General features: G+C 44.7%; 1 protein-coding gene across 1 annotated transcript in view; it reads right to left on the bottom strand.

Annotated features, from left to right (window-relative positions):
* The window catches only part of PGGT1B (protein geranylgeranyltransferase type I subunit beta), a 32,942-nt gene extending 19,251 nt beyond the window's left edge, over window positions 1–13,691 (bottom strand). The window contains exons 1-2 of the mRNA XM_069964590.1: window positions 13,480–13,691; window positions 8,451–8,569 (exon numbers count right to left, since the gene is read on the bottom strand). Coding sequence (XP_069820691.1) covers window positions 8,451–8,569; window positions 13,480–13,604 — 244 coding nt within the window. The 5' untranslated portion in view covers window positions 13,605–13,691. The remainder of the gene's footprint in view (window positions 1–8,450; window positions 8,570–13,479) is intronic.
* Between the last annotated feature and the right edge of the window lie 7,631 nt (window positions 13,692–21,322).

Raw genomic sequence — 21,322 nt, 5'->3', positions numbered from 1 at the left:
AGAGTCAGATACAAAAAATTGTTCTTCTAATATGTTTCCATTTTCTAAGGATGGGTCCACACCACATTTTTATTTAATTTGTTTTTACAAAGAAGGATGGAAAAGCGGATACATTTGCGTGCATCCGTTTTTCCACCGACTTCCATTATTAAAAAAAAACGATCAAAACGCATCCGTTTTAACGGAACAAAAATGTGGTCGACCACGTTTTTGTGTACGTAAAAAAAAAAAAAAAAAAAGAAGATGATGTGTACCTGAAAGTGTGACCCCCCCCCCCACACACACACAAAAAATTACACATCCTCTCCCCCCCCCTCCTGCAGGTAATGATAATTCCTCTAGATGTGGCTCTGCTGGGCTTTATTTCCATCACAATTTGTGTCTCTAAGACATAGATATGTCAGCAAAAACTAAGTTGGCTGCAGAAATACCGATGCTTAGATCAGCACAGCCCTATTTAATCCAATGACCTAAGCGCATACAGATTTTGGCTTAGACAAAAACGCATGAGCCAAAACTTAAGTGCACTTGGAAAATGACCTGAACCGAGTCACTAGTCGACTACTTTTGAATCGTCAATTTGAATGTGCTAGCACAATTTGAATGTGCTAGCGTACAAATTTAACATTTTGCCGCCATATTCTTTACTTGGGGGCAGTAATAGTGATGTGGATGAGGCCTTAGAAACATGGTGGAGATTGTCTCGAAAACTGTGTATAGTGTATACCTAAATGTACAGTTTCATAGTATACGCTGCCACCTAGTGGTACATGACAGGAAAACCACAAACCCTGCACTAGCTTCGCCAAGTGCTGCTCTAATGACAGACAGACAGACAGATCTCCCAGGGGTGTTCACTCAGGTCTAAGGGAACATATGCCACAAAACATATAAAGTATTTGCGTTTGTTTAAGCCAGCTACATAAATCAGTCATTTAATGGATCCGCAGCAACTATGGATGTGAAAAAGGGTCTACTGACATCAATGGGTAATATACTGTCCAGTATAACACAGATAAGTAAAAAGGGGTCCAACAGTGAACTTGTGTCCTAAAGATTATTAGTTTGTGCAGGAAAACAGATATCCAGCAACATTAGCTGACTGGAACACCAATAATTCCTGCTAACAGGCTAAGATCTTGGAGCATACACTGTGCTAAAGGTTTTCTATTGGTGAAATGTCCGGAATGCAGGCAGGCCAGCTCAGCACCTGGAATCTTCTCCTGCAAAGCCATTCTGTTGTGATGGATGTGGTATGTGCTTCAGCCTCGTCTTCCTAAAATATGCAAGGCCTTCCCTATAAGATGTTGTCTGGATGGTACCATATTCTGTTCTAAAACCTCAATATACTCTTCAGTATTGATAATGCCTTTCCAGATGTGTAAGCTGTCCCATGCCACAGTCAGTAATGCAATCTCACACCATCAGAGATGCTGGCTTCTGCACTGTGCGCTGATATTAAAGGGGAACTCCGGATCAGAAAAACTTTTTTTTTTTTTTTTTAAAGTACATTAAAAGTTATATAGATGTGTCTATAAAATGTATTACTGTATCTGTACAGTTCTGCCACACTGGTAGCTGATAGAAATCCAGGAAGTGAAAAAAAAAATGCTCCTGCTCCTATCCCCCCCCTAGGAGACAAATCTTACATGCCCCTGTCTCACATTGTGTGTGTTTGCTGATGATGTATACAGGGGGCAGGGCGTAATCTCACAGGAGGCTTGGCTGCATAACCCAATCCCCTGACTGATTCACCATCTCTGACTGGCCAGAAGCAGCTGCTGCACTAATTTTACTGATTGTGATGATCACATGAGGGAAAGCAATGCATTCTGGGAAATGCCAAACCGAACAGAAACACAAAACAGAGCAACCCCCCCCAAACAAATGGATTTTTGGTAGTTTCAAAACTGTGATATATAGGTAAATAATGCGTCATGCTTCTGCAGAAGTTTCATTTATTTTTTTAACCTCTACCTGAAGTTCCCCTTTAAGCTGGATGGTCCCTTTCCTGATCAGTCTGCAGAACTCTGCCACTGTGGTTCAAATTTGGATTTCTTTGGGACAATCTGAGCCGCAATTACAGAAAAACTCAATTACAGACAGACAGTCATTTTTGCTGGAGCAATTTTTGCATATTCTGGATCTGTAAAACTACAGACAGTGTGAACAGCCCAATTGAAATCCAACTATGGAATGTGTAAATGTACCATAAGGATGTGCCAGATTTACCAAACCTTTCAGGCTGATGCTCTTTGATAATTTAAGGTGTTGCAAAAAAAAAAAAAAAAAAAAAAAAAATAGCACCATACCTGTCCTCAGGTTGTGTGTTATATTACATACAATACAGCTCCACTGACATGAAGGAGCTGCAAAACTGACAAGAGGTGAAAGAAAGCAGTAATAATTTTCTAAAAGCCCTATTCCACCAACAGATCTGACGACAGATAATCTGCCAAAGATTTGAAGCCAAACCCAGGAGTGGACTTGAAAAGAGGAGAAAAGCAGGATTACTAACCGGTAATCTTGTTTTCATAAGCCCATGACAGCACCCCTGGAGAGGACCTCCCACCGCAGGACAGGAAACCTGTGAAGATAAAACCTTGACACACCTCTCCACACCTCAGTTCTGAACAAGTATTCCAGCGGAAACAAATAACTAAAATCAGTAAAATAAAATTAATTTGTCAATTTATAAAGGTAATCTTAGGGCGGGTATACATGAGGGGTGCTGTCATGGGCTTATGAAAACAAGATTACCGGTTAGTAATCCTGCTTTTACCCTGACGCCCAATGACAGCACCCCTGGAGGATTAAGCTAGTAATTCTAACTAGGGGGGGGACTACAGCCGACAACACTTTGCGGCCGAAAGCCAAGTCTGAGATAGGATTTAATTGAAGCCTATAATGTCTCAAAAAAGGTATGAACCGAGGACCAAGTTGCGGCTTTACATATTTGGTCTAAGGTGGCGTCTGCCCTTTCTGCCCAGGATGTGGCGACTGCTCTGGTAGAATGGGCTGTAAAATAGGCCGGAGGACTTACTTTCTGAGCTTCATATGCCATAATGATAGCCTGTCTTATCCATCTACTAACAGTGGGTTTAGAAGCCGCTTTACCTTTGTTAGTGCCTAGAAACTGTATTAAAAGGTTCTCGGCCTGACGGAAGCTACTCGTAACTTCTAGGTACTTGAGGAGGCATCGCCTTACGTCTAAGGTATGAAAAGACTGTTCCCTGCTATTTGTGGCGTTAGTACAAAAGGAAGGAAGCACTATCTCCTGATTTCTGTGAAAATCTGAGACTACCTTGGGAAGAAAAGATGGAAGTGTCTTCATGATGACTCTGTCATCTAATACCTGGGTATAGGGAGGAAAGGCTGACAGGGCTTGTAACTCTCCTACTCTGCGGGCTGTGGTGATCGCTAAAAGGAAGGAGAGTTTGAGAGACAGGATTTTGATGGGCAGATCATCTAAAGGTTCAAAGGGTGGGCCTGTCAGAGCATCTAGTACTAGATTAAGGTCCCACGGGGGAACCGTAACCCTACTTGTAGGATTCAGCCTAACTGCACCTGTGACGAATCTTTTGATCAGTGAATTTTCGGCAAGTTTACAGTTTAGAAAGGAGCTGAGAGCTGATATTTGAACTTTCAGGGTGCTTGGTTTGAGATTTTTTTCTAACCCTGCTTGTAAGAAACTTAAAATAACGGGGATATTTGGAACTCCTAGGGGATCTTGTCTACCATCTGCAAACCTAAGGAAAGCTCTCCACACTCTATGATAGATAGTAGAAGTAACATCCTTTCTACTTGCTAGCAAGGTATTAATAACATCGTCAGATAAGCCCCTACCTCGCAGAATTATCCTTTCAGCATCCAGGCTGTTAAGTGTAGGTGAGGTGAGCCTGGATGATGGACTGGGCCCTGGAGGAGAAGATCTTCCCTGTCTGGGAGGATCCAGGGAGGACACTGAGATAACTGCCTCAGTCTGGTGAACCAGGGTCTCCTGGGCCAAAACGGAGCGATCAGAATTATATTCGCCTTGTCTTCCATCACTTTCTTTAGTACTTTTGGAATGAGGTTGAGTGGGGGGAAAGGCGTAACCTTTGATGTGTTTCCAACTCTGGGCAAAGGCATCTACTGCTGTTGGAGAGTCTTTGGGATTTAGGGAGAAGAATCTGCGGAGTTTTCTGTTCTCCCTGGTTGCAAATAGATCCACCGTCGGCGAACCGAACTTTTCTACAACCATGTTGAAGGTTTCCATGTTGAGCCCCCACTCTGATTGGCTGAGATGAACTCTGCTCAAAAAGTCTGCTGTTTGATTCTGGGTCCCCTTCAGGTGGACTGCAGAAAGGGAGGAAAGGTTCTTTTCTGCAAAGCTGAAAATTTGAGCTGACAGATGAAGAAGAGTTTGACATCTGGTGCCCCCTTGCTTGTTGATATACGCTACCGCAGTTGTATTGTCCGAGTATATCAAGACATCCTTTGATGATATCACATGGGCTAGGTTCTCCAGGGCAAACTGGACTGCCCGAAGTTCCTTGTAATTCGAGGACATGTGGTTTATATCTTGAGGCCAGGAACCCTGCAGTAGCTGATGACCTGAGTGAGCCCCCCACCCCCAGGGGCTGGCGTCTGTTGTAATCCTTATGACCTCTATTGGAGTCCATCTCACCCCTTTGGAAAGGTTTACCGAGTCCATCCACCAAAGCAAGCTGATTCTCGCTCCGGAGTTCAGATGGAAGGATAGGTTTAGGGAAGACTGCTGTTTGTCCCAGAGTTGAAGTATATTGTTTTGTAGCGCTCTGGAATGGAATTGTGCCCACTGGACTGAGGGAATACATGATGTCATTAGTCCTAGGATGGACATTGCCAGTCTGAACGAAGGACTGTGTTCCAAGAAGAGGTCTCGGACTCGACCTATTAAGGCTTCCTGTTTTTGGATAGAGAGAAAGGAGGTTTGCAGCTTTGAGTCCAGGAGGACTCCGAGGAAGATGCATTTTTGAGATGGTATGAGATTGGATTTTAGATGATTTATATTCCATCCCAGGGAAGTAATTAGTGAGGATGCCTCTTGAATGTGTTGTAGAAGAAGAGGGGATGACTCTGAGACTAGTAAAAAGTCGTCTAAATAGGGAATTAAAAGGATGTCCTTCGTCCTGATGTAAGCTGCCATCTCCGAGATGATCTTGGTAAAGACCCTTGGAGCCTGAGAGATCCCGAATGGGAGTGCTCTGTATTGAAGATGAGTCCATTTGCCCCGTAAGCATACTGCTACCCTGAGGTATTTCTGATGACTGGGATGAATGGGGACATGGTAGTAGGCGTCCTCTAAATCGATTGACGCCATGTAACAGTTTGGGAAGAGGAGGTTCACTGTTGACTTTAGAGTCTCCATACGGAATCTTTTGTACATTAAGTGTTTGTTCAGATCCCTCAAGTTGATAATGACTCTGAAGGACCCATTTGGTTTTTTCACCAAGAAGAGAGGGGAGTAGAATCCCTGTGTTATCTCTGAAGGAGGGACTGGGACTAGTACCTTCTTCTTTAGCAACAACTGAACCTCTGATTCTATGACCAACTGTTTCAAGGGGTCTGAAAGGATCCGGGTGGGAAGATATCTGACTCCGGGATAACTCCTGAATTCCAGGAGCAATCCCCAGGATATTGTGTTTAGGACCCACGGGCTGGAGGAAATGCTTCTCCAGACGTGAGCAAAAAGAGTCAGACGTCCCCCCACCGGGACCCCGTCATTGGGGAGGGGGTTTGGGTTTGTTATCTTTATTGGTATTGAAGAATCCTTTTCCCTTTGTGGGGACACGAAACTTCCTATTGTCTTGAGATGAGTTACGAAAGGGTCTTCTAGACTGTCTACCTCCCCTAGAGGAGGAGGAGGAGTCCTGTCTGAATTGTGAAGGGAATTTCTTTTTTCCCGTCAGCCGCCTTTTCTAGCAACGAATCTAGAATTGGACCAAATAAAAACTTTCCGTCACAAGGGATGGAACAGAGTTTACTTTTCGCAGCCATTTCACCCTTCCATGGTTTAATCCACAAAGCTCTTCTAGCCGAATTTGATAAAGCGGCTGCTCTAGCAGACATCTTAATAGAGTCTAAGGAGGCGTCTGCTAAGAAATCCACTGCTTTTGAAAGAATTGGGAAGTCTTCTACCAATTTTTCACACGAGGGATCCTTGGATAAGGCAGATTTAAGATCCGATAACCAGACTCTAAGGGAGCGGGCTACACAAGTGCTGGCTATACTGGTTCTCAGGGAACCCGTTGCTGCCTCCCAAGTCTTCTTATTAAAAAAGTCAGCCCTTTTATCCATAGGGTCGGGTAATGTGCCTAGGTCTTCAAAGGGCAAGGTATTGCGCTTAGCTATCTTTGCTACTGCTGCGTCAATGGCCGGGGGTCTATCCCAGGAACTGCACTCTCCTTCCTCGAAAGGATACTTCCTTTTAAAATATCTGGGAGTAAAAAACTTCCTGTCTGGATTCTCCCATTCTTTGTTAATGATGGATTTAATACTACTATGTAGTGAGAATGTACGGGATCTCTTAGGAGCCAATCCTTCATATAAGGCGTCCTCAGGTGACGGAGTGATTTTGGCATCCTCCATATTCATAGAGGCTCTAATAGCCTTAATAAGCTGGTCGGTATCCTCAACTGGAAACAGAGATTTAGTTTTAGTTCCAGAGTCGGAGTCATCCTCACCTGAGGAATTTATCAGGTTAATCTCACCGTCCTCCAATAATACTTCTCTATGAGGAGGGGAAGGTTCACCAGACAAATTTGATGCCAAAGGCATAACCGAGGGTAAGAGTGCTGAAGAGGAGGAAGCTGAAGGCAATGAAGCAGTCATGTTCCTCATTGAGAGTTGAATTTCATCTCTCACGATTTTTTTAATGCTCTCTGCTAGAGCTGAAGACTCCTGGGCAACCAGATTATTAATACATGAGGGGCACAGGGTTCTGACATAGTCATCCCTCAGGGGAGTTTTACATTCTGCACATTCTTTATGATGTGCTTTGGATGTGGCTTTCCCAGAAGATCTAGTACTTGATCTGGAGCCCTATAATAAACCATATGAATCTAGCATTAATATCATAAAAAAAAAAAGATTCGGTCTCACCAAGCAGACGGACTTCCATAAGTACCGGAGTAGAGTCTCTGGATGATCTGTGATCATGGTGGTCACGGCGTCCATTTTCTCCTTTTTCTGCCGAATCAGACATCACAGCAGGAGGAGACTGTCAGCAATATAGATCCACGGCTGACTGGCTGGCTGGTGAGCGGTCACGGAATGCCTCCTGGACGCTAGAGGCTGTGGACACTGTTCCCTCCTTCCCCCTCTGGCTTTGTATGTTCCCGGGCCGGAACCCGGAAGTGACGTCAGTGCGTTACGCACGCGTACGTGCGTCACGCCGTATACTCCCGTCGGCGCGCCTGCGCATGCGCAGACGCGCGCTGAAGCCGGAGAGGAAGAGACATGGCTCCCCTGCTCCACCACTTCCCCAGCACACCCAGCCACGCCACTTAGCCCGGGAGTCCGGTATACCACGGAGTCCCTGGGGGTGGCGGGCGAGGAACGTGCCGGAGCTGCAGCAGAGGGGAACGAAGGGGGCCCGACATCACCAGACTTAGGGAGGCTGTCCTGGGACAGGCTTATTCCCTCAGGGAGCCCCACTAGGCAAAGGCCGTCCGGGGGACCTGCAGCCGGCACGGAGAGGTATGAAAAAAACTTCATCCCGGATGGGACGCTTCACAGGCCTCCTATCCGCAGGACAGGAAACCTGAACTGAGGTGTGGAGAGGTGTGTCAAGCTTTTATCTTCACAGGTTTCCTGTCCTGCGGTGGGAGGTCCTCTCCAGGGGTGCTGTCATTGGGCGTCAGGGTAAATCCAGTCTTTCCTTTATGACCTGTTCTCTGTTTATAGTCTGTTCCTGGGTTTGGCTTAAATCTTTGGCAGATCTGTCATCAGATCTGTAGGTGGAATACGGCCTTTAGCCAGCACATGCCCTTTAACAGTTCTTTTTTTTTTTTAAGCAATGCTTTATTCAACATTTGAAATAAGGGAAAAAGGGGTACAAAAAAAAGAAAAAGGGAGGGGGTGGGCTACGGGTCTCTTCCATCTAGAACATTCTATAAATCCTGAAGAACAAATGCAGAGGCAGGAAGGGAACATAGGGAAGGTGATGGGGAAAGGGACTTGGGCACCTGAAAAGAGAAGGAGTAAACACCTGACCACGGGTACCCCTATCTACTGTTACAGCTCTTGCTGTGGTTGACGTCTTCACTTATGAACCTGCACGTACTGCCAGTGGATCCATAAGAACTCAATGGTGGAACATAGATGGCACAAGTAAGGGCAACTATTTCACCATGATAACTGCCTATATGTTTTTCCCAAGTGATTTATTCATTTTCAGTTCTATCTAAAGGCAAAAAGCTACTTACTGTCCTCAGTGGGAAGAACCTGGAGTGAATATATCCACTCTATTATTTCAGCTTTGTTCACAACATGCAACGAGTCCAGCATGTCCAATCCAGACAGAGCAAAGAATGCAATGGTCAACCTGCAAATAGCAAAAATGTCAAAGCAATCAATTATTCACTAACCATCACACAAATATATATATATAATATATATATTTTAGAGAGTTATTACATACAGAGTGAACTTTATCAAGCGTTTATTTCTGTTAAAGTTAATGATTATGGATTACAGCCAAGAAAAACCCAAAAGTCACTATTTCCGAAAATTAGAATATTATATAAAACCAACTGAAAAAAAAAAAAAAGTTTTTATCACAGAAATGCCGACCAAATGAAAAGTCTGTACAGTAAATGCCTGGTCGGGGCACCTTTTACATGAATGACGGCATCAATGCGGCATGGAGGCGATCAGCTGATGGCACTGCAGAGGTGTTATTGAAGCCCAGGTTGCTTTGATAGTGGCCCTTAGCTCGTCTGCATTGTTGGGTCTGGTGTCTTTCATCTTCCTCTTGACGTTACCCCATAAATTCTCTATGGGGTAAAGGTCTGGCGAGTTTGCTGGCCAATCAAGCCCAGTGATGCTGTGGCTAGTAAACCAGGGATTGGGACTTTTGGCAGTGTGGACAGGTGTTAAATCCTGCTGAAAGATGAAAACTTTATCTCCAAAAATCTTTTTAGCACAGGGAAGCATGAAGTGCTCTAAAATTTCCTGGTAGACGGCAGCGTTGACTTTGGTGTTGACTTTGGTGTTGATGAAACACAGTGAACCTCCACCAGCAGATGACTTGGCTCCCCAAACCATCACTGATTGTGGAAAGTTCACACTAGACCTCGAGCAGCTTGGATTGTGTGCCGCTCCACTCTTCCTCCAGGCTCTGGGACCTTGATTTCCAAATGAAATGGAAAATTTACTTTCATCTGAAATCAGCACCTTGGACCCCAGATCACCAGTCCAGTTCTTCTTTTCCTTGGCCCAGATAAGAGGCTTCTGGCATTGTTTCTTGGTCAGGAGTGACACATGGGATGCAACACTTGTAGCCCATGTCCTGCAGATGTTTGGATGTGGTGGCTTTTGAAGCACTGACTTCAGCAGCAGTCCACGCTTTGTGAATCTCTACCAAATTTTTGAATAGCATTTTCTTTACAATCCTGTTAAGACTGCGGTTCTCCCAGTTGCTTGTGCACCTTTTTCTACCACACTTTTTCCTTCCACTCAACTTTATATTAATATGATTTGATACAGCACTCTGAGAACAGCCAGCTTCTTTAGCAATGACCTTTTGTGGCCTACCCTCCTTGTGGAGTGTGTGAATGACTGCCTTCTTGACATCTGTCAAGTCAGCAGTCTTCCCCATGATTGTGTTGCATACTGAACCAGACTAAGGCTGGGTTCACACTACGTATATTTCAGTCGGTATTGTGGTCCTCATATTGCAACCAAAACCAGGAGTGGATTAAAAACACAGAAAGGCTCTGTCCACACAATATTGAAATTGAGTGGATGGCCGCCATATAACGGTAAATAACTGCCATTATTTCGATATAACAGCCGTTGTTCTAAAATAACAGCAAATATTTGCCATTAAATTGCGGCCATCCACTCAATTTCAACATTGTGTGAACAGAGCCTGTGTTTTTAATCCACTCCTGGTTTTGGTTGCAATATGAGGACCACAATACTGACTGAAATATACGTAGTGTGAACCCAGGCTAATGGTGCAATTACACAGACAGATTTATGTCAGATTTTTGAAGCCAAAACCAGGAACAGACTATAAACAGAGAACATGTCATAAAGGAAAGACTGAGATTTCTCCTGTTTTCAAATCCTGGCTTTGGCTTAAAAAATCTGTCAGATAAATCTGCCTGTGTAAACACAGCATAAGGGGCCTTTTTATAACACTTAGGAAGCAACTGCAGGTGTTTTGGATTTATTATTTTAATTTTCTGAAATACTGACTGGGGTTTTTCCAGGCTGTAATCCATAATCATGAACTTTAACAGAAATAAACGCTTGAAAAAGTTCACTCTGTATGTAATGACTCTTTAGAATATATGTGGTCACTTTTTGAATTGAAATACTTAAAAAAATAAATTTTGTTGATATTCTAATTTATTGCAAACCACTGTATATAGTGAGAGAATATAGTAGATGTACACATGTTCTTATGCAGACAGGACAACAGATATTTTTACAACTCTAATAGTAACCAATAGTGCCTGATGTATCCCCTGTCCTGCTCCCCTGCTCTCCTCCCTATCAGTAGCCTCCTCCCCTTGACCTCTGCTTTCCTAAAGCTGTGAAAGTAGCGAATGAACCTTCTCTGCATAGTACAAATATGAACAACTCAGCAAACATGTATTGCTTTATTGCAGTGCTTCTCAAACTTTTTCTACTGGAGCCTCACCCAACAGACCAAGGCAATGCCTGGGCCTCACCAGACTGACCAAGAGGGTGCTGGGGCCTCACCATCTGTGGTGAAAGTCCATTTAAAAGCTGAAAATATTGCTAAGGCTTCCTTCCACTCGTCTCTCAAGCTCTATATACTAATAAAGCAAGTACAAAATAAATTGATAATGTTGCTAAAATGGAGATTTTTGCAAACAGCAAGAAGGACTGTGCAGATTATAGTAACTTTTATGAAAACTGGTTCCTCAGCTGGGCCTCACCAACAACTAAAGCACTGCTTTATTGTATATAAAATCTTATTTGTGGAAACAGTAAATTATTTCAGCTGCTTTAGATTAAAGGGGTGCACTTCATTAAATAACACACATTACAATGTTGTATAACTTTGTAATGTATTTTAGTTAGTGAAAAGATGGTTTACACCGCACTACCCCTTTAACCCCTATGGAATCACGGCCGTAGTGTATACACACTGTACACACTACGACCGGGATTCCACGTAGCCGCACAGAAAACTGCCATCTCTATTTTAGTGCAGCCGCTATTCAGAGAAGAGCGGCCACACAAAATAGACTGTGTTGACAATGTAAAATACGGCTCCCGACTGTACTTTACATTATCTGCTATGGCTAATTGGAGTGGGGGCACCCCATGTCTATATGTCACAATAATACTGCACCCCATCTCTCCATCCTCGGTGTGAGGACGGCAGCAGCCCCATCATACACACAGAGAGGTGTGAGGACGGCAGCAGCCCCATCATACACACAGAGAGGTGTGAGGACGGCAGCAGCCCCATCATACACACAGAGAGGTGTGAGGACGGCAGCAGCCCCATCATACACACAGAGAGGTGTGAGGACGGCAGCAGCCCCATCATACACACAGAGAGGTGTGAGGACGGCAGCAGCCCCATCATACACACAGAGAGGTGTGAGGACGGCAGCAGCCCCATCATACACACAGAGAGGTGTGAGGACGACAGCAGCCCCATCATACACACAGAGAGGTGTGAGGACAGCAGCAGCCCCATCATACATACAGAGGTGTGAGGACAGCAGCAGCCCCATCATACATACAGAGGTGTGAGGACAGCAGCAGCCCCCATCATACACACAGAGAGGTGTGAGGACGGCAGCAGCCCCATCATACACACAGAGAGGTGTGAGGACGGCAGCAGCCCCATCATACACACAGAGGTGTGAGGACGGCAGCAGCCCCAGCAGGCACACAGAGAAGTGTGAGGACAGCAGCAGCCCCCATCATACACACAGAGGTGTGAGGACAGCAGCAGCCCCCATCATACACACAGAGGTGTGAGGACGGCAGCAGCCCCATCATACACACAGAGGTGTGAGGACGGCAGCAGCCCCAGCAGGCACACAGAGAAGTGTGAGGACAGCAGCAGCCCCATCATACACACAGAGGTGTGAGGACAGCAGCAGCCCCCATCATACACACAGAGGTGTGAGGACAGCAGCAGCCCCAGCAGGCACACAGAGAGGTGTGAGGACGACAGCAGCCCCCATCATACACACAGAGAGGTGTGAGGACGGCAGCAGCCCCCATCATACACACAGAGAGGTGTGAGGACGGCAGCAGCCCCCATCATACACACAGAGGTGTGAGGACGGCAGCAGCCCCATCATACACACAGAGAGGTGTGAGGACGGCAGCAGCCCCATCATACACACAGAGAGGTGTGAGGACGGCAGCAGCCCCCATCATACACACAGAGAGGTGTGAGGACGGCAGCAGCCCCCATCATACACACAGAGGTGTGAGGACGGCAGCAGCCCCCATCATACACACAGAGAGGTGTGAGGACGGCAGCAGCCCCCATCATACACACAGAGGTGTGAGGACGGCAGCAGCCCCATCATACACACAGAGAGGTGTGAGGACGGCAGCAGCCCCCATCACACACACAGAGGTGTGAGGACGGCAGCAGCCCCCATCATACACACAGAGGTGTGAGGACGGCAGCAGCCCCATCATACACACAGAGGTGTGAGGACGGCAGCAGCCCCATCATACACACAGAGAGGTGTGAGGACAGCAGCAGCCCCAGCATACACACAGAGGTGTGAGGACAGCAGCAGCCCCAGCATACACACAGAGGTGTGAGGACAGCAGCAGCCCCAGCATACACACAGAGGTGTGAGGACAGCAGCAGCCCCAGCAGGCACACAGAGAGGTGTGAGGATGACACAGGCTGCTGGGGACATGCTATGGTTATGGCTATCCCCCTGTATGGGCTGCACACCAGACCTGCCTCTCCTGCATTCTGTGCTGCTCCCCAGTCTTTATGTCACTACAATCCCCAGCATACCCTGACACCTATAGGCTGTCTGTGCGTGATGGGGGTTGTACCTTACAGAACAGCGCTGTACGGTACCGGGCACCGATCAGCCATGGCAGTGACAAGTGCCCCGGTACATAGTGCCAGCTGTCCCGATACATGGAGCTATAACCGTGTAACACGGCAGATGCTCGCACAGACCCTGAGACATGTGTAACCAGGTAACAAGTGTATCCAGCTATGGGAGCCCAGGACCGCACCCCGCACACTGCCCTTACCTGCTGGTCTCCAGGGACGAGCACTGCTCGGGGAGCGCCTGCAGGCTCCGCTGGAAGTAACGGACATGGCGATCTGGAAGGAAAAGTAACCTCTCCCCCAGCAACTCATCCTCCTCCTCCGCCATCTCCCTGACGTGGATTGACCCACAACTCTTCCCGTAGAAGAGAAGCTAAAGTCGGTTGAGCTGGAGGACCTGTGATGACGTCATGGTCATGTGATCAGTCACGAGTAGGCGCTGTGCTCTAGGCTTGTGGGAAGTGTAGTTATACCTTAGGAGGCGTATACAGGAGAATGGTACGGAATTTCCGTGCAAATTCCTTTGTATGCATACGCTAACTATAATGTATATGTATGTCTTCATGTATGTATCTGGGTTTAGTGTGTATTAAAGGGGTTGTACACCAAAATATTTTTTCTTTCAAATCAACTGCTGCCATAAAGTGCCAGAGATTTGTAATTTACTTCTATTAAAAAATCTCAAGCCTTCCAGTACTTATCAGCTGCTGTATGCCCAGTAGGAAGTGTATTATTTCCAGTCTGGAAAGCAGGAGAGGTTTTCTATGGGGATTTACTGCTGCTCTGGACAGTTCCTGACATGGACAGAGGAGGCAACAGAGAGCACTGTGTCAGACAGGAAAGAAAACACCACTTCCTGCAGGTCACACAGCAGCTGATAAGTACTGGAAGACTTAAGATTTTTTAATAGAAGTGAATTACAAATCTCTGGCACTTTATGGCACCAGTTGATTTGAAAGAAAAAAAAAATTTAGTGAACAACCCCTTTAAGTGTACGGAGTAGAGCTATATTGTTGTATATTGTGGTAGCGTGACAATACATATCGGTAATGTACAGCATAGCTGTGTATGTGTAATGTACATGAGCTGTGTATGTATAATGGGCATGTATCAGCCCTTAGGCTATGTTCACACAACGTATATTTTGTATAATTCACGGCCATTGTTGCAATTTGAGTTATACAAAACATTCGTTGTATTGGAATGAATGGAATCCCAGCCGTAGCGTATACACATAGTATATACTCTGGCCAGGATTCCATCCGGCCACACAAAAAACTGAAGTGTCAGTTTTCTGCAGCTGCTATTTAATGAGCATAACGTCAGTTCACACAATGGAGTGTGTGGCACCAGGCGCACGCTCCATTGTGTGCAGCTGTGAATTAGGATGCAGATAATCCGGTTGGTACTGCGATACTGGCCGGGATGATATTCAGTAACACCAGGTCACAGAATGGCCTTTATACTTCTGATCACTGATGTCCAGCAGAATTTCCTTTATACTTCTGATCACTGATGTCCAGCAGAATTTCCTTTATACTTCTGATCACTGATGTCCAGCAGAATTTCCTTTATACTTCTGATCACTGATGTCCAGCAGAATTTCCTTTATACTTCTGATCACTGATGTCCCTGGTAAGATCTCTCCTCCGTGCAGAGTGCCACACCATTGATGGAAAATTCCAGTATGACAGGATTGGGATTTCCTTTAGGCCATGTTGACCACTGCACATCTGTGTCAGTACTCTTAGGTGTTCCCGACATTATAATTAATCAGGATGCTGGGAGCTCCCAGGTCCAGTCTGCATAACACTATCTGTGTACGGACGGATTTCTATGGATGCGTGAATGCCCCCATTACCATGTACACATTGAGGGAAATTTATCAAGACTTCTGCCCCCATGTATCCTACTGAATTTACTAAGAGACACACACCTTTGGAGCAGGTGTAGCTTTCTACTATTATTTTATGCCTGCTAGCAGGCGTAAATCATGATGAATCAAATATGGGAAGGGGCTAGACCTCCTACCCCCTTGACCGCTCATTAGCGATGTGTACGTCGTGGAAAAGGCACAGATTTTTACACACATCTGGTGGTTTGCACATAAATCTACAGCTTTTCCTTTGCGTACACCAGGGTGGACAATGATAAATTCCCCCCACTGACTTCTAGTACCATCTGCCTGTTCTCCTCTACCTTTATGGCCAGGATTAATAACCCAGTCTCTGGTATTGTATAGAGTGGTCTATTACCCATACTATGGGACAAGGCTGAAGTTGGTTTCTTATTCAGCCAGTTTCTTATTTCGGCAGTTTCTTATTCTTTTCTTTTTCCTGTTTTAGCTATTATTCTTACAGAAAATGTATAATATTCATACCCTACCGTAAGTGAGGGGCCCTGAGGGGACCAGTGATAAAAAAATGGCCAAAAGGACCTCAAGGTTGGCATAAAAATGGGCATCAAAGTAAAAACACAAAATTATGATTAAAAAATAAAATTGACTTTGGGCCACTGATCTCACACAGCCAGCACACAGAGAGCCCAGCCTGGCCCAAAGTGGTTCTGGGTATAAAAACTGGCATCAAAGTGGGCAGATGGGCATTTTTTCCTGATTTGAATAAGTAACAGGTGTTTTCAAAGGGTTAAATGAGTTCGGGCCACTGATCTCACACTGAGAATACACAGAGACGGATGCCCCGCATCACATCCAAGAGAGTCCAGCCTGGCCCAAAGTGGTTCTGGGTATAAAAACTGGCATCAAAGTGGGCACATAGGCATTTTTTCATGGGGAACTACCTGGAGGTGGGAGTAATCTAACCCGCTGATATGTCCCTATTGCAGTGGAGACGCCATGGATGAAGGGATGTCTCTTATCTTCATCCTCGATGCAGTTGTGGTGCAGTTTGGCATTTGTTCAATTGTACATACAGACCATTATAAGAACTGGAGCCCCTCTCTGTGTATTATCAGTGTGAGATCAGTGGCCCGAACTCATTTAACCCTTTGAAAACACCTGTTACTTATTCAAATCATGAAAAATGCCTGTGCCCACTTTGATGCCAGTTTTTATACCCAGAACCACTTTGGGCTAGGCTGGACTCTCTTGGATGTGATTCAGGACATCCCTCTCTGTGTTCTGGCTGTGTGAGATCAGTGGCCCAAAGTCAATTTTATTTTTAAATCATAATTTTGTGTTTTTACTTTGATGTCCATTTTTATGCCAACCTTGGGGTCCTTTTGGCCATTTTTATCACTTATGAGAAACCAACTTCAGCCTCGTTACTATGGGCATCATGGTGTCAGTCCATACTGTTCTAAGCATTCTTGGTTCAGCTCACTGCTAATAGTAAGACAATACAGAAATGAAAAATAAAAGCAGCCCTCCCCCTACTGCTAAAGAAAATATTTATAGAAAATGGCATACCATTTGCAAATGGTGCATACCACCCCACCTTGGTAAGGTGGTCTCATGCCCTGGATGGAACCTACACTAAACTCTGGCCTTTCTTGGGCTAATAATAAGCCTATATTCTGGGCATGCAGGATCCAACTAATGTTTGCCAAAAATGGGGTATTCCACCCCAAATGTTTTTTTTTTACACCAGTTAAATAGCCCTCCTATTGCTTTACTTATTGGTCAAAGCAAGTTATGTGTTTTGAGCGATTTTGGTGCTTTTTCTGCAGACTTACCCCCTCTAGATGCAAAAAAGAAGCTAAACAGAGTCCACTCCGACATGTCCGTGTCGGGGATGACTGTCCCCCCTCTCTTCAAGGGGCCAGATTAGCTTCCGGAAGAGATTCCGTCTCTTCAGATGTCCACTGAAGAGACAGAAGGCACCTGGCCCACTGACATCATCTTCAGAGTGCCTGCCTCCAGTAAGCTGAACTCTGGCTCCCTCCCGGTCAATTACAAGCCCAATATGTATAAACTGTAAAAAAAAAATGCTCTGAAGGTATATAATACTGTATTTTATAATGATTTTGCTAATGACTATTGTCAGGGATTATGGTGCGTTTACACAAATTTTCGCGATAACAATCGCATTTGAGCGATATTGGCTCGTGTAAACACAGCGAACGATCAAATGATGAACGAGAAATCGTTCATTGGGATCTTTCAACAAGTTCTCAAATAATCGTTGGCTAAAAATTCGCAGATCGCTTTGTGTAAACATATATGCCTACAAATAACCTAAAAAAAGGTCAAATCAAGTTAATTCCAATTAATCAATAAATTTTAGACATAATCAATCCCCCCATAAAAAACACATACACTAAAAAGACAATATTAAAAGAACAATGGGAAGAGTGAGGACCGAGGTTCTTTTCTCCAGGGTATCACTGCATAGTATTAGATCTGATGACAAGCTACATTAATGCATAAATATATTGCCTAATTAATAAACACAGTATTCAGAGCTAGCAGCATAACACATGTAAACAAATAACAGGTACAGTACCAAGATAAGAATATAGCAGCAATTTATAGTATCAAGACACAAATATAGCAGCACATTTATATTGCGCATCAGTTTATATGTATATCACAAAGGAGCTCAGGCATTAGAAGTATAATACTACATGTCTATTACACACTTGAAAAAGATCCTTTCGTAATAAAGTAAATCACCTAAATTCATATGTCCTTAATGCATATATTGCACCAAGCCCCAGCAGACCTGTATGTAGCTCTAAAAATACAGCCAGTGCACTCCAGTGTCCCTTATTCTATAGACTAGCCCCAGATAGTATCAGTCACCCTGTTCATATGCTTATGCTAACCCAGTGGCCACGCGTTTCGCCTGCTGCTTTGTCGAGGAGCAATTGCATATGAATTTAGGTGATTTACTTTATTACAAAAGGATCTTTTTCAAGTGTGTAATAGATATGTAGTTTTATACTTCTAATGCCTGAGCTCCTTTGTAATATACATATAAACTGATTGTGCAATATATATGTGCTGCTATATATGTGCTGTGTCTTGATACTATAAATTGCTATATTCTTATCTTGGTACTGTACCTGTTATTTGTTTACATGTGTTATGCTGCTAGCTCTGAGTACTGTGTTTATTAATTAGGCAATATATTTATGCATTAATGTAGCTTGTCATCAGATCTACTACTATGCAGTGATACCCTAGAGAAAAGAACCTCGGTCCTGACTCTTCCGATTGTTCTTTTAATATTGTCTTTAGTGTACGTGTTTTTAATGGTGGGTTTGATGTCTAAATAAAATTAATTGATTAATTAGAATTGACTTGATTTGACTTTTTTTTAGGTTATTTGTAGGCATATATATTGGTAATGTAATCTCAATCTTTTGGATTGTAAAATTTTGGGGTTCTCATATAGGTAAATCTGCTTTGTGTAAACAGTCTTTCACCGATTCACCCTATGTGTGAGATGGGCATTAATGATTTTTAAACGATTTTTCACTTCATCTAAACACTGATCGTTACTTCAAAATCATTGAACGATCACTTGGGCGAATTATCGCTTGGTGTAACGGACCATTAGTCTGCACAGTCAGGGCTGCTCTCTTTTCTGACTGGCCTCTTTAACCTCTAGCCTAAACTGAGCAGGCAAGGAGTGACAGAAGCAGGTGCTGTAACTTCAACGATGAAAAAGTCTGCAGTGAATTTAGGGCTATGTTCACACATGTTGGAGTTTTATTCCAGTACTGCAGCGTATTCACAAAAACAATGCAGTAACACAATTACATGATACCAAACGACAGAGAGGATCAGAGCCGCCAATGCCAATCCCACCTGGACAAAAAACAGGCATAAACAGTATATCCCATGTAAGATAATATCAGATAAGGTCCTTATTGTGGGGCTCAACCTCAAAGATAAAAGATGCTTGATCATAATATGTGCATGGAGATGAGAAAAAAAAAATTATATTAAATTCAAAAAGTTATTTACTTTATTCCAGAATACAGCGTGCTGTGTGGTGTTACAGTTAGAGAATACAGCGTGCTGGGTGGTGTTACAGGTAGAGAATACAGCGAGCTGGGTGGTGTAACAGGTAGAGAATACAGCGCTGGGTGGTGTTACAGGTAGAGAATGCAGCCTGCAGTGTGGTGTTACAGGTAGAGAATACAGTGTGCTGTGTAGTGTTACAGGAAGAGAATACAGCGTGCTGTGTGGTGTTACAGGTAGAGAATACAGCGTGCTGTGTGGTGTTACAGGTAGAGAATACAGCGTGCTGTGTGGTGTTACAGGTAGAGAATACAGCGTGCTGTGTGGTGTTACAGGTAGAGAATGCAGCCTGCAGTGTGGTGTTACAGGTAGAGAATACAGTGTGCTGTGTGGTGTTACAGGTAGAGAATACAGTGTGCTGTGTGGTGTTACAGGTAGAGAATACAGTGTGCTGTGTGGTGTTACAGGAAGAGAATACAGCGTGCTGTGTGGTGTTACAGGTAGATAATACAGTGTGCTGTGTGGTGTTACAGGTAGAGAATACAGTGTGGTGTTACAGGTAGAGAATACAGTGTGCTGTGTGGGGTTACAGGTAGAGAATACAGTGTGCTGTGTGGTGTTACAGGAAGAGAATACAGCGTGCTGTGTGGTGTTACAGGTAGATAATACAGTGTGCTGTGTGGTGTTACAGGTAGAGAATACAGTGTGGTGTTACAGGTAGAGAATACAGTGTGCTGTGTGGGGTTACAGGTAGAGAATGCAGCCTGCAGTGTGGTGTTACAGGTAGAGAATACTGCGCTGTGTGGTGTTACAGGTAGAGACTACAGCGTGCTGTGTGGTGTTACAGGTAGAGAATACAGCGTGCTGTGTGGTGTTACAGATAGAGAATACAGCGTGTTGTGTGGTGTTACAGGTAGAGAATACAGCGTGCTGTGTGGTGTTACAGGTAGAGGATACAGTGCTGTGTGGTGTAACAGGTAGAGAATACAGCCTGCTGTGTGGTGTTACAGGTAGAGAATACAGTGTGCTGTGTGGTGTTACAGGTAGAGAATACAGTGTGCTGTGTGGGGTTACAGGTAGAGAATGCAGTGTGCTGTGTGGGGTTACAGGTAGAGAATGCAGCCTGCAGTGTGGTGTTACAGGTAGAGAATACTGCGCTGTGTGGTGTTACAGGTAGAGACTACAGCGTGCTGGGTGGTGTTACAGGTAGAGAATACAGCGTGCTGGGTGGTGTTACAGGTAGAGAATACAGCGAGCTGGGTGGTGTAACAGGTAGAGAATACAGCGCTGGGTGGTGTTACAGGTAGAGAATGCAGCCTGCAGTGTGGTGTTACAGGTAGAGAATACAGTGTGCTGTGTAGTGTTACAGGTAGAGAATACAGTGTGCTGTGTGGTGTTACAGGTAGAGAATACAGTGTGCTGTGTGGTGTTACAGGTAGAGAATACAGTGTGCTGTGTGGGGTTACAGGTAGAGAATGCAGCCTGCAGTGTGGTGTTACAGGTAGAGAATACTGCGCTGTGTGGTGTTACAGGTAGAGACTACAGCGTGCTGGGTGGTGTTACAGGTAGAGAATACAGCGTGCTGGGTGGTGTTACAGGTAGAGAATACAGCGAGCTGGGTGGTGTTACAGGTAGAGAATGCAGCCTGCAGTGTGGTGTTACAGGTAGAGAATACAGTGTGCTGTGTGGTGTTACAGGTAGAGAATACAGTGTGCTGTGTGGTGTTACAGGTAGAGAATACAGTGTGCTGTGTGGTGTTACAGGAAGAGAATACAGCGTGCTGTGTGGTGTTACAGGTAGATAATACAGTGTGCTGTGTGGTGTTACAGGTAGAGAATACAGTGTGGTGTTACAGGTAGAGAATACAGTGTGCTGTGTGGGGTTACAGGTAGAGAATACAGTGTGCTGTGTGGTGTTACAGGAAGAGAATACAGCGTGCTGTGTGGTGTTACAGGTAGATAATACAGTGTGCTGTGTGGGGTTACAGGTAGAGAATACAGTGTGCTGTGTGGGGTTACAGGTAGAGAATGCAGCCTGCAGTGTGGTGTTACAGGTAGAGAATACTGCGCTGTGTGGTGTTACAGGTAGAGACTACAGCGTGCTGTGTGGTGTTACAG

The sequence above is a fragment of the Dendropsophus ebraccatus genome, chromosome 3 (assembly GCF_027789765.1).
Source record: "Dendropsophus ebraccatus isolate aDenEbr1 chromosome 3, aDenEbr1.pat, whole genome shotgun sequence".
Taxonomy (NCBI): Eukaryota; Metazoa; Chordata; class Amphibia; order Anura; family Hylidae; genus Dendropsophus; species Dendropsophus ebraccatus.
Note: the sequence above shows the minus strand (reverse complement) of the source record. Positions and strands in the feature narration are given on the sequence as shown.